This window comes from Rhinoraja longicauda, chromosome 30, assembly GCF_053455715.1.
Source record: "Rhinoraja longicauda isolate Sanriku21f chromosome 30, sRhiLon1.1, whole genome shotgun sequence".
Taxonomy (NCBI): domain Eukaryota; kingdom Metazoa; phylum Chordata; class Chondrichthyes; order Rajiformes; family Arhynchobatidae; genus Rhinoraja; species Rhinoraja longicauda.
In genome coordinates, this window is record NC_135982.1 from 29,476,998 (window position 1) to 29,489,713 (window position 12,716).

The window sequence follows — 12,716 nt, forward strand, 5'->3', positions numbered from 1 at the left end:
ATAATTACAGTTGAGTGCAGAGGCACCTGTTAATGTCATTGATCCATGTAGGCAGCAGCTCGACTGCAGTGACCAGAAGGGATGGGAAACTATCTTCTGGGGAGAGGCAGACGGGCAGGTGGACAGACAGACAGACGGGCGGACAGACAGACAGACAGGCCGGCAGACTGATAGGCAGGCAGACAGGCGGACAGACAGACAGAGAGGCAGACAGACGGGCAGACAGACAGACAGGCGGACAGACAGACAGACAGACAGGCAGACAGACAGGCGGATAGACAGACAGACAGGAGGATAGACAGACAGACGGGCGGACAGGCGGGCAGACAGACAGGCAGGCAGACAGACAGACAGAAACAGGCGGACAGACAGACAGGCAGCTTCAGTGAGGTGTTGGCATTCATGAAGCCAGTTTTAATCAAAGCAGTTTTCCCTGTAAGATGAGCAAATAGAGGCCCTGGATAATGTTTGAGGGTGAGTGGAATAGGGTGTTGGAGGCACGTGTATCATCGTGTGCGCACACACATTACAGGCAAAGGTGGCGCAGTGGTAGAGTTGCTGTCTTACAGCGCCAGAGACCCGGGTGCGATCCTGACTACGGGTGCTGTCTGTATGGAGTTTGCACGTTCTCCCCGTGATGGCGTGGATTTTCTCCGGGTGCTCTGGTTTCCTCTGACACACCAAAGACATGCAGGTGTGTAGGTTAATTGGCTTGGTGTATGTGTAAATTGTCCCCAGTGTGTGTAGGATAGTGTTAGTGTGCGGGGATCGCTGGTCGGCGTGGACTCGGTGGGCCGAAGGGCCTGTTTCCGCGCTGTATCTCTTAACTTAACTAAACTTTTTTTTAAATGGTCTCACGTTACTTGGACAATGTACAAAAAATACATTAGAATAAAAGTTCAGATGCTTGAAATCTGAAATTACTCGCATTTTACAAATCTGAATTTTCTTTACAATTTAGAATTATAAATGCTGGAAAGGTCAGGCAGTATTCATGTTCTGAGGAGCAGTCTCTTACATGAAACATTAACTCTGTTTCTCTTTCCACAGGTACTGCCTGGTTTGCTCAGTGCTTGCAGTACATTTGATTTTTACATAAAAATTATACAGGTTTGCAGATGAACACGGGTGGTAAATGGTTTAAATAGGAGAGGCAGCTACCAACGCCCTTATAGGTAAACGCAACTTCACTTTAGTTCAGTTTAGTTTATTGTCACGTGCGGGTCAGGGGGTATGGGGAGAAGGCAGGAACGGGGTACTGATTGAGAATGATCAGCCATGATCACATTGGATGGTGGTGCTGGCTCGAAGGGCTGAATGGCCTCCTCCTGCATCTATTGTCTATTGTGTACCGAGGTACAGTGAAAAGCTGTTCAGTCAGCAGAATGATTAAAGTCGAGCCATTTGCAGTTACAGATACAAGATAAGGAAATAACGTTTACTGCAAGGTGCGGGATCATCGTTAAAGTAAGAGATGTTGCTGTAGGAGTGTAGATTTACAAGTGTGGAGCGATTGTAATGTGGGATTGTACATCTGCTTCTGTGGCTGGCACACAAATAGTCGCCTGGGTTGGGAGCCATCTTGGCAGCAGCAAGAATGATCCTGTCATTGCAGGCCTCATCCAAACATTACTGTCGCACGAGATGAACATCACACACAAACTGGGTCACAATTACTTGTGGTGACACAAGGTGTGTGAGGGTGAGGCCGATTTACCTGAACCCTGAGCAACCCCAGCCTGACTCACCTGGAACGTCAGTAATTGTTCCCAGAGGTACCACTTCTTATTACTCTTGTAATAGGTTGAGTTAAATGTAGGTGAGGTTCTGCTCGACCTGTTGAGATTGTATGTTCACTACCAACTATAAACCAGTGAGGGGAGACCTGATGGAGGTATATAAAATGATGAGAGGCATAGATAGGGTAGACAGTCAGAACCTTTCTCCCACAGGGCCAACACTAGAGGCCATAGCTATTAGGTGAGAGAGGATTAGGTGGTGGGGGCCTGGAACGCCTGGTGGAGGCAGATAGGAAAGTTTAGTTTAGTTTAGTTTAGAGATACAGCGCTGAAACAGGCCTTTAGGCCCACCGGGTCCGCACCGACCAGCGATCCCCGCACATTAACACTATCCTACACCCACAAAGGACAATTTTTACATTTACCAAGCCAATTAATCTCCAAACCGCCCTTATCTGAACACTGTAAATGGCTTGATTGTAATCATGTCTTGTCTTTTTGCTGACTGGATATCACGCATCAAAAGCTTTTCACAGTACCTCGGAACACGTGACAATAAACTGAACTGAAGATAATTTTCGCCATTTGGCAACTAGAGTCTGGTGGAAACCTCCCTCAAGCTGGGCCCTCCAGAGCAAGGTGACGGAAGATTCCAGAACATCTGCTGGACTGCGAATCTGACTGGAAATGCAATCCTGCAAATGGCGAGGAAGTGTTGCCTTCGCCCTCTGTGGCCCTGGGCCAAGATGCAAACTCACCCCCTCCATCGCCTGACGTCACCGATTACCAGGCAATGTCCTCCTTTCACCCAAGGACCATTGGTCTGCTGCAGCTGCTGCAGATATCGACACACAAGCCCCGGTTTCATGCTGGACTTCTCAAATAGAAAGCGGTGACAGGAAGTGGGTGACGGGATTTGTTCTGAAGAAGTAATTATAACTTTGAGGTTGCAAATCAAAACTTGATGAGCAAAGCAAGGTAAAGTGCAGGGGGTATTCCTTGCCACAATCACTCATTGCTTTCTCAATCATTCTATTTCCTTCATTCAGTATTTAGTGACGGAGTTGTAAAATGAGGATTTGTTTTGAGGGATAAAAAATATAAATCAGTCTCATCAGTCCATTGCTTTTGCATCTAAACAGATTATGTTTACGCACAAAGACAATTAAATCACCATATTGATTCAGGAGGAGGCAGGAATAGTTCTACTTAATGACAAGTATCAGCACAGAGGTTATACTGCAGAGTTACGCACTGTATCAAGAGTCAACAGTTTAATAGTCAGAGGATGGACACAAATTACTGGAGAAACTCAGCGGGTCAGGCAGCATCTGTGGAGAACATGGATAGGTGACGTTTCACAGAGTGCTGGAGTAACTCAGTGGGTCAGGCAGCATCTGTGGAGAACATGGATAGATGACGTTTCACAGAGTGCTGGAGTAACTCAGTGGGTCAGGCAGCATCTGTGGAGAACGTGGACAGGTGACGTTTCACAGAGTGCTGGAGTAACTCAGCGGGTCAGGCAGCATTTCTTGGAGAACATGGATATGTACAAAGTGCTGGAATAACTCAGCGGGACAGGCAGCATTTCTTGGAGAACATGGATAGGTACAAAGTGCTGGAGTAACTCAGCGGGTCAGGCAGCATCTCTGGAGAGAAGGTTTCGGGCCGAGACCCTTCTTCAGACTTAAACTTCTTCAGTTTAATAGTCATGTGTATCGGAAAAGGAACAATGAAATTCCCACTTGCAGCAGCATTACAGGCCCATAAATGCAGTACTCATAAATAACATAAGAAAATAAAAGTTCAATACATTTTTTTTAAACAATATTAGTGCAAAACAAAATCCCCAACTGCCTTGTGCAACTGAGGCAGTTTGTAGTTTGTAATTTAGTTGGTGTTTGCAGTGCTCAGAAGCCTGATGGTTGTTGGGAAGAAGTTGTTCCTGAACCATGGCCAGGGTGGTGTCGGTCCTTGATGATGTTGGCTGCCTTTGATTCCAAAGACGTACAGGTTTGTAGGTTAATTGGCTTCTGTAAATTGTCCCTGGAGTGCAGTCTAGAATTAGTGGATGGGTGATGGCTGGTCGAGGTGGGCTGGAATTAGTGCATGGGTGATGGCTGGTGGAGGTGGGCTGGAATTAGTGCATGGGTGATGGCTGGTGGAAGTGGGCTGGAATTAGTGCATGGGTGATGGCTGGTCGAGGTGGGCTGGAATTAGTGCATGGGTGATGGCTGGTCGAGGTGGGCTGGAATTAGTGCATGGGTGATGGCTGGTCGAGGTGGGCTGGAATTAGTGCATGGGTGATGGCTGGTCGAGGTGGGCTGGAATTAGTGCATGGGTGATGGCTGGTCGAGGTGGACTCGGTGGCCAGAGTGCCTCTATCACAAAACTAAAAGCCTCCTATAACTTCACTGAATGTTGTGCCCTTTATCCTTTATCTGTGTGCTGTGGACGGCTAGATTGCATTCATGATTGCAGTCTTATCTCTGACTGGATAGTGCACAAACAAAAGCTTTTCACTATACCTCGGTACATGTGACAATAATAAATTAAACTCAGCTGCAGATCCCATCAGTGGTGGAGAGGTCAGTAGCCGTGATGGACTGTGGTACATCGATGGCCATTCTGGCCTGAGGCCCGGTACTATCCCGGGCCTGAACTGACATGACTGTCCTGTTGTGTCAAGTGGAAGTTGCCTTGGCAACAGACCAGGTTTCTATTTGTGCTTTGCACCAGCGTCTTGTTTATCTTGCAGTCTTTTTATTTTCATTCTCCTGTAGAATTTGTGTAATTTATGTAGGAAAATAACTGCAGATGCTGGTACAAACTGAAGGTAGACACAAAATGCTGGAGTAACTCAGCAGGTCAGGCAGCATCTAGGAGAGAAGGAATGGGTGACGTTTCGGTCGAGACCCTTCCTCAGACTGATGTCAGGGGGGGCGGGAAAGTTATTTCCCCCCCCCCCCCCCTGACATCAGTCTGAAGAAGGGTCTCGACCCGAAACGTCACCCATTCCCTCTCTCCTAAATGCTGCCTGACCTGTTATCATCATATCATATCATATATCTACAGCCGGAAACAGGCCTTTTCGGCCCTCCAAGTCCGTGCCGCCCAGTGATCCCCGTACATTAAGGGTTTCTGTGCAGTATCTGAGCCTAGGTGCCCGTGATGCAGCTGCAGGGAAGTTGTTCATCTGTATCTGTACCTCACCGTACTGGGGAGACTGGCAATAAACCCCACTTGACCCGACACAACACAACGCTGGAGAGAACAACAACAGGCCATCAATTGTCACTGTCGTGGAGCTCGGGAGACGTGGTATTCTGCTGTGACCAGAGGTGACCCAGTGCAGTCCCATCATGTACCAGAGTGCCAGTGTACCCAGTGCAGCTCCATACACTGTATCCAGTGAACCCACTGTATCCAGTACATCCCCATACACTGTATCCAGTACAGTCCTGTCGTGTTCCAGTGCCAATGCGCCCAGTGCAGTTCCATCGTGTACCAGAGTGCCTGTGTACCCAGTGCAGTCCCATCATGTACCAGAGTGCCAGTGTACCCAGTGCAGCTCCATACACTGTATCCAGTGAACCCGCTGTATCCAGTACATCCCCATACACTGTATCCAGTACAGTCCTGTCGTGTTCCAGAGTGCCAGTGCGCCCAGTGCAGTTCCATCGTGTACCAGAGTGCCAGTGTAGACCCATACACTGTATCCAGTGCAGCCCCATACTGTGTATCCAGTGTACTCACTGTATCCTGCAGACAGATACAGTATACCAGAGTACCACTGTATGTGTAAGAAGGAACTGCAGATGCTGGTTTAAACCGAAGATAGACACAAAATGCTAGAATAATTCAGCGGGTCAGGCAGCATCTCTGGAGAGAAGGAATGGGTGGCGTTTCGGGTCGAGACCCTTCTTCCCCTGTACCCTGTACCCAGTACAGGTCTTTACAGTGTACCAGAGTAACAGTGTGCCCAGTGCAGCTCTACACAACGTAGCCAGTGTGCCCAGTGCAGGTCTACACAGTGTAGCCAGTGCAGGTCTACACAGTGCAGCCAGTGTAGGACCATACAGTGTTCCAGTGGACACTGTACTTTAGCCTCACTGTGGTACCATTCACTCAGCTTCAGTGGGCATTTACAGGACATTCCAACACACTCACTGACTCATCCATTACCACAGAATGACAGACAGGATCAGTGGGAACGATCTACAAAATACCAGACAAAATCCCTTCCTTCAGTTAACGCTAGTTAATTATGTGGCCTAGTCCCTGGGCACCTAGTTATGTTGTTTCGTGAACATCTTGCTGAATTCAACACGAGTGTCTGGGGAAATATCCTGAATGTGCTAAGTTTAAAACGTAGTAAAACAAACACTCTGGTCTTAAAAACATCTATCTCTTCTAACGAGAGTCAATAGTCAAGAGAGTTTTATTGTCCTGAGTCCCGAAACAGAACAATGACATTCTTACTGGTGCACTGAGCATTATAAATGGGCATTTTAAAACATGGCCATTTAAAAGCATGAGCACTATATCAATTTACTTTGACGTGCTTCCCCTTTTGTAGCTTAAAATCTTCATTAAATAAAATCAGGAAGTTTCCAGCAGTTCAGTCTGTGCTTGGGGGTTTCCAGTCCAAGTTGCAAAACTTGATTCCTACTCCTTCTGCATTAAAGATAGACACAGAGTGCTGGAGTAACTCAGCGGGTCAGGCAGCATCTGTGGAGAACATGGATAGGTGACGTTTCACAGAGTGGTGGAGTAACTCAGCAGGTCAGGCAGCATCTGTGGAGAACATGGATGAACCTGAAGATGTGTCCTGACCTGAAACGTCACCTAACCTTTTTCTCCAGAGATGTTGCCTGACCCGCAGAGTTACACCAGCACTTTGTGTCTATCATTGGTATAAACCAGCATCTGCTGTTCCTTGTATCTGTGCTTTCTGCACTAGTTGTCCACAGTTTGGATAAGAGTTGGGAATGGCAACTGCATACAAAGGGCAGCCAGTGTACACCAATCTCGTTGTACCCCTGGGTACAATGACAATAAAGATATATTGTATTGTATTGTATCAAGCCGTCTCTAATGGTCAAGAAGTCCATCAATCTCATTTCCTGGGCATTGTTCACTCGGGGAAGTAAAATAAAATGTTGAGGAAGGTTGCCAGTCACAGGAGTACCATAGAGTCCAATGTTTACATTTTCTGTTGTGCTGCTGCAAGTAAAAATGTCGTTGTTCTGTCTGGGACATATGATTATAAAGCACTCTTGACTACATTTGATCTTTCACCCTTTCATAATATCGATCCTATTATCTTCATAAAACAAAATCTTGCCAAACAAAAAAAATGTTGTTCTCCCCCAGCCTCCCACATGTTTGATTTTTTTAAAAAGATTTTTTAGATTTAGAGATACAGCGCAGAAACAGGCCCTTCGGCCCACCGGGTCCGCGCCGCCCAGCGATCCCCGCACACTAACACTCTCCTACACACACTAGGGACAATTTTTCTTTACACACATTTGCCCAGCCAATTAACCTACAAACCTGCACGTCTTTGGAGTGTGGGAGGAAACCGAAGATCTCGGAGAAAACCCACGCAGGTCACGGGGAGAACGTACAAACTCCGTACAGACGGCGCCCGTAGTCGGGATGGAGCCCGAGTCTCCGGCGCTGCATTCGCTGTAAGGCAGCAACTCTACCGCTGCGCCACCGTGTTCTGTATCACAATCTGTGTGAGGACACATTCCCTGCACCAGTTATTGCACACCAAGATATCTTACCGTTATACAAGAAGGTTTCGTCCCAGGTTCCATCTTTGATATCGGCCTCACAGCTGCTGGTAGATTCATGACGCACGGCAGAGGAAAGCCTCCTGGGAACACAGGCCAAAGGGACAATGCATAAAGTGGTGCCCAAGACTGGACAGCGAGAGCATTCAAGTCATCACACTGGATAAAAACAGCCTCTGGACTTATATATGGCACAGTTCCACATGTCCTGGGTGTGCAGGACAATCGAGCACAACCACCAAAACAGATGATGTGTGCAGGAAGGAACTGCAGATGCTGGTTTAAACCAAAGACAGACACAAATTGCTGGAGTAATTCAGCATTTCAGGCAGCATCTCTGGAGAACATGGACAGGCAACATGTGTAGGAAGGAAGTGAAGATGCTCGTTTACACCGAAGACAAACACAAAATGCTGGAGTAACTCAGCGGGTCAGGCAGCATCTCTGGAGAGAAGGAATAGGCGACGTTTCGGTTCGAGAATCTTGTTCAGACTGAGCACAGTCTGAGGAAGGGTCTCGACCTAAAACCTCTCTTATTCCTTTAAACTGGACAATAGTCAGCTTCGCCTCAGTACAGGAGGAAACGTGTACCTTCTGAGCTAACAGAAGTATAGTATCCAAACAACGAGAAACAGATTGTCAGGAAATGGATTGTCAGAGGGATGGAAAATAACGTGTTTTAATGGTGTTTTAAATATGCTATATGGGCGGCACGGTGGCGCAGCGGTAGAGTTGCCGCCTTACAGCGAATGCAGCGCCGGAGACTCAGGTTCGATCCTGACTACGGGCGCCGTCTGTACGGAGTTTGTACGTTCTCCCCGTGACCTGCGTGGGTTTTCTCCGAGATCTTCGGTTTCCTCTCACACTCCAAAGACGTACAGGTATGTAGGTTAATTGACTGGGTAAATGTAAAAATTGTCCCTAATGTGTGTAGGATAGTGTTAATGTGCGGGGATCGCAGGGCGGCGCGGACTCGGTGGGCCGAAGGGCCTGTTTCTGCGCTGTATCTCTAAATCTAAAAAAATCTAAACGCATCTCAAAAGTATGATTGTTACTGTGGACCAGAAAGAAAAGGGTTAATTTTTCCACTTACTTAAGAACATTGACCAGCGGTAAGTTACAGGTGGCAAGTATAATCATAAATGGAAAAAAAAGAAAGGAGAGAAACATTTTTTAAAGTGCATCCTTTAAATGTGGGTTTTCTCCGGGTGCTCCGGTTTCCTCCCACACTCCAAAGACGTACGGGTTTGTAGGTTAATGGGCTTTGGGAGAAATTGTAAATAGTCCCCAGTGTGTGTAGGACATGCTAGTGTGCAGGGATCGCTGGTCGGCACGGACTCGGTGGGCCGAAGGGCCTGTTCCGTACTGTATCCCTAAAAAAACCTTTAAAACTTTGCTAAACCTCACCGCTGCTGGATTAGTCACAACCAGTTTGGATTTTATTTGTGATAAAGTATTTAAAATCAACGCAGTCACAGCAATCAAACTGTGATCCACTCCACCTTAGAACTGCTTCCTGGTAACAGAAGCTGCTGAAGCCTTGGAAACAACGTTGACACAAACCTGTGGCGTGTGTGCTTGAGGAAGGTCATCGTGCATTACACACGATAGATCCTGCTGAGCTCCTGCTCCCACTGCTACACGGCACACGCTCCCATTCCCCCCTCTCATGCCCCTCTCCACAGAGCAGCTGTGTCCATGAGTGAGGCTGGCCGCTGGGTTTGTTTCTCCTCAGCTCCGCCGATGGAAGGCATTTATTACCCTGTTGCCAGGGCGTGGCTGCCACTGCAGCTTGCCGGAGAGTCATAAAGGTGCGTGCAGATCACTTACATTCTGCCACAGAGATTAACCCTTAGTCATCACCACTGCTTTCCTCGACAAACACTCGCACAGAATCCACCACAGGTATCTGCCTCGTGCAGTGCGTGGTGGGAGAGCTGAGAACGAGGAAGAGACGTCCACAAACACAGGTGGGATCATGGGATGTTGGTCAACTCAGACGGCACAGTGACTGACGGACGAGGAATGGTGGGAGGGGGGCAGTGGGTGGGGGTGGGTGGGGGTAGGGTGGTGGTGAGTGGGGGTAGTGTTGGGTGGGGGTGAATGGGGGTGGGGTTAGGGTGGAGATAGGGTGGAGGTGAGTGGGAGTGGTGTTGGGTGGGGGTGGGGTTGGGTGGGGGGGTTAGGGTGGGGGGGTTAGGGTGGAGGTGAGTGGGAGTGGTGTTGGGTGGGGGTGGGGTTGGGTGGGGGGGTTAGGGTGGGGGGGTTAGGGTGGAGATAGGGTGGAGGTGAGTGGGAGTGGTGTTGAGTGGGGGTGGGGGTTGAGTGGGGGTGGGGTTGGGTGGGGTTGGGTGGGGAGGTTAGGGTGGGGGGGTTAGGGTGGGAGGGTTAGGGTGGGGGGGTTAGGGTGGGAGGGTTAGGGTGGGGGGGTTAGGGTGGAGATAGGGTGGAGGTGAGTGGGAGTGGTGTTGGGTGGGGGTGGGGTTGGGTGGGGGTGGGGTTGGGTGGGGAGGTTAGGGTGGGGAGGTTAGGGTGGGGAGGTTAGGGTGGGGGGGTTAGGGTGGGGGGGTTAGGGTGGGAGGGTTAGGGTGGGGGGGTTAGGGTGGGGGGGTTAGGGTGGGGGGGTTAGGGTGGGGGTAGGGTGGAGGTGGAGGAAGGGTGGGCACCATTGGTGCCGGGCGGCCGCCATTGGTGGAGCGGGAGCACGTGGCCACTGGCTGGGTGAGGTCAAGTGGAGCGCGGGGCGGTGACGTCACCTTGTCCCATATTTGGGAGTGAGATAGTTGGCAACCCTAATTGTTGCACACAACCTTACTGAACGTTTCAGGAAACAAAAATCAATATTTGAAAGTGTCCCTGTTTGGGTAAACTAAAATGTCGTCCTTTTATTTAACTTTTCAAACGACTACATGGAATATTGGAGACTGAAAACTTTAAAAGGAGACTCACCATGGCAACAGGCCTGCGGTCGCAGAGTCTGAAAGAAAATTGGGAGAAGTTGGAGATCGTTATTTGTAGTTGTCATTTGGTTATTGCTTGGTTTTCTAATGAAGGCAACCGTCATCTATCTCCTGAACAAACACATTGGCATATCTTGGTGACCATTCTATAGATGTTAAACCCTTAGATACCTTGTTCATTCACTTTACTTTAGACTTTAGAGTAGCAGCTTCAAAACAGGCCCTTCGGCCCACTGAGTCATAGCCAACCAGCACACCAATTTACAGAAGCCAATTAACCTACAAACCTGCACGTCTTTGGAGTGTGGGAGGAAACCGGAGCACCCGGAGAAATCCCATGCAGTTACAGTGAGAACATCTGAGGAAAGACGTTCTTGCCTTAGAGGGAGTACAGAGAAGGTTCACTAGATTGATCCCTGGGATGGTGGGACTTACATATGAGGAAAGACTGGATAGACTAGGCTTGTACTCGCTGGAATTTAGAAGACTGAGGGGGGATCTTATAGAAACATATAAAATTCTTAAGGGGTTGGAGAGGCTAGATGCGGGAAGATTGTTCCCGATGTTGGGGGAGTCCAGAAACAGGGGTCACAGCTTAAGGATAAGGGGGAAGTCTTTTAGGACCGAGATGAGAAAACATTTCTTCACACAGAGAGTGGTGAATCTGTGGAATTCTCTGCCACAGAAGGTAGTTGAGGCCAGTTCATTGGCTATATTTAAGAGGGAGTTAGATGGGGCCCTTTTTGCTAAAGGGATCAGGGGGTATGGAGAGAAGGCAGGTACAGGCTACTGAGCTGGATGATCAGCCATGATCATATTGAATGGCGGTGCAGGCTCGAAGGGCCGAATGGCCTACTCCTGCACCTATTTTCTATGTTTCTATGTAACATATAAACTGTACAGACAGCACCCGGTCTCAGGATGGAAGCCGGGTCTCTGGCGCTGTGAGGCAGCAACTCTACCGCTGTGCCAACATGCCGCCCAAGAGGTTGGATCAAAACATTGATTATCATTTCCTCTTGCACCAACACTCTTGGAGTTGAAGACAGCTAATTCAACAGACAGACCGGTCACTAAACACTTTAACTCCCCCTCCCATTCCCACACTGACCTTTCTGTCCTGGGCCTCCTCCTCTGTCAGAGTGAGGCCCAGTGCAAATTGGAGGAACAGCACCTCATATTTCGCTTGGGCAGCTTACACCCCAGCGGTATGAACATTGACTTCTCTAACTCCAAGTAACCCTTGCTCTCCCTCTCTCTCCATCCCTCCCCCTTCCCAGTTCTCCGACCGGTCTTACTGTCTCCGACTACATTTTATCTCCGTTTACTTTGTTGTTACCATCTCCCAGCTAACAATGATCTATTCTACATTTTCCTTGATCTCCATTCCCTTTGCCCTGTTTTCACACTTTACACTTCCATATCTATGTATCTCCCTCTCCCCTGACATCAGTCTGAAGAAGGGTCTCGACCCGAAACGTCGCCCATTCCTTCTCTCCAGCATTTTGTGTCTATGTAATTCAAGACAGACCTCAGCCTAAACGTGCCCCCTCTTGTGATGTACGCCCTAGTTAACCATGAAGCAATGCACGTGGATGCACGTTTATGGAATGGCCCATTGGTGCTTTCCTTACCAAAGCTGATAGAATGCATGATGGGATTGGTAGGAGACGCAACAGTGCTCAGGTGCGATGCAGAATGCAGAGTTGGTACTGCAGGGATTGTGGAAGATGGGCCGGTGTTGAGGAAATCAGTGTCCTGTACAGGTTGGGTTGACTGCACTGCGTCAGGTACTGGTACGGTCCGGGGTACATCTGCAGCCTGACCATCGCCCGGTCTCCCCGGTGGTGATGCCAGCGGGGGCCTGTTCTCCACACACTCAACTTCGTCACTATCAAAGTCGTATTCTTCACCAGCTTCTTCATCTGAAGACGACTCCAACTCTTCAGTCAAGTGGCTACCTGTCAGTGCAAAGAGAACACCAAAGGTCAGTGTCTCCCCTTACATAACTATACTCTCTAGTCTGACCGAAACTGATGAGGGTCTTACAACATTTCTTCCAAACCGCTGGAAGCCATCGATGAAAGGGCTTCTAACGTGGAAAGCATGCAATCACTGAGCCCTCAACCTTTCTGATCTGTCTCTCGAAGACAGCCTTGCTTCCTTTTCTTTACGTTATACGTGACTACAGCAGTGGTTCCTTTAAATATTGGCTT

The 12,716-nt window shown here is 48.7% G+C and overlaps 1 protein-coding gene across 2 annotated transcripts in view; it reads right to left on the reverse strand.

Moving 5' to 3' along the window:
* Positions 1 to 12,716, reverse strand: part of LOC144608179 (rho guanine nucleotide exchange factor 10-like protein) — a 109,590-nt gene that overhangs the window by 66,787 nt on the left and 30,087 nt on the right. For both annotated transcript variants that reach the window (XM_078425686.1, XM_078425687.1), the window contains exons 4-6: positions 12,135 to 12,461; positions 10,490 to 10,517; positions 7,532 to 7,623 (exon numbers count right to left, since the gene is read on the reverse strand). In XM_078425686.1, the coding sequence (XP_078281812.1) occupies positions 7,532 to 7,623; positions 10,490 to 10,517; positions 12,135 to 12,461 (447 nt within the window). The remainder of the gene's footprint in view (positions 1 to 7,531; positions 7,624 to 10,489; positions 10,518 to 12,134; positions 12,462 to 12,716) is intronic.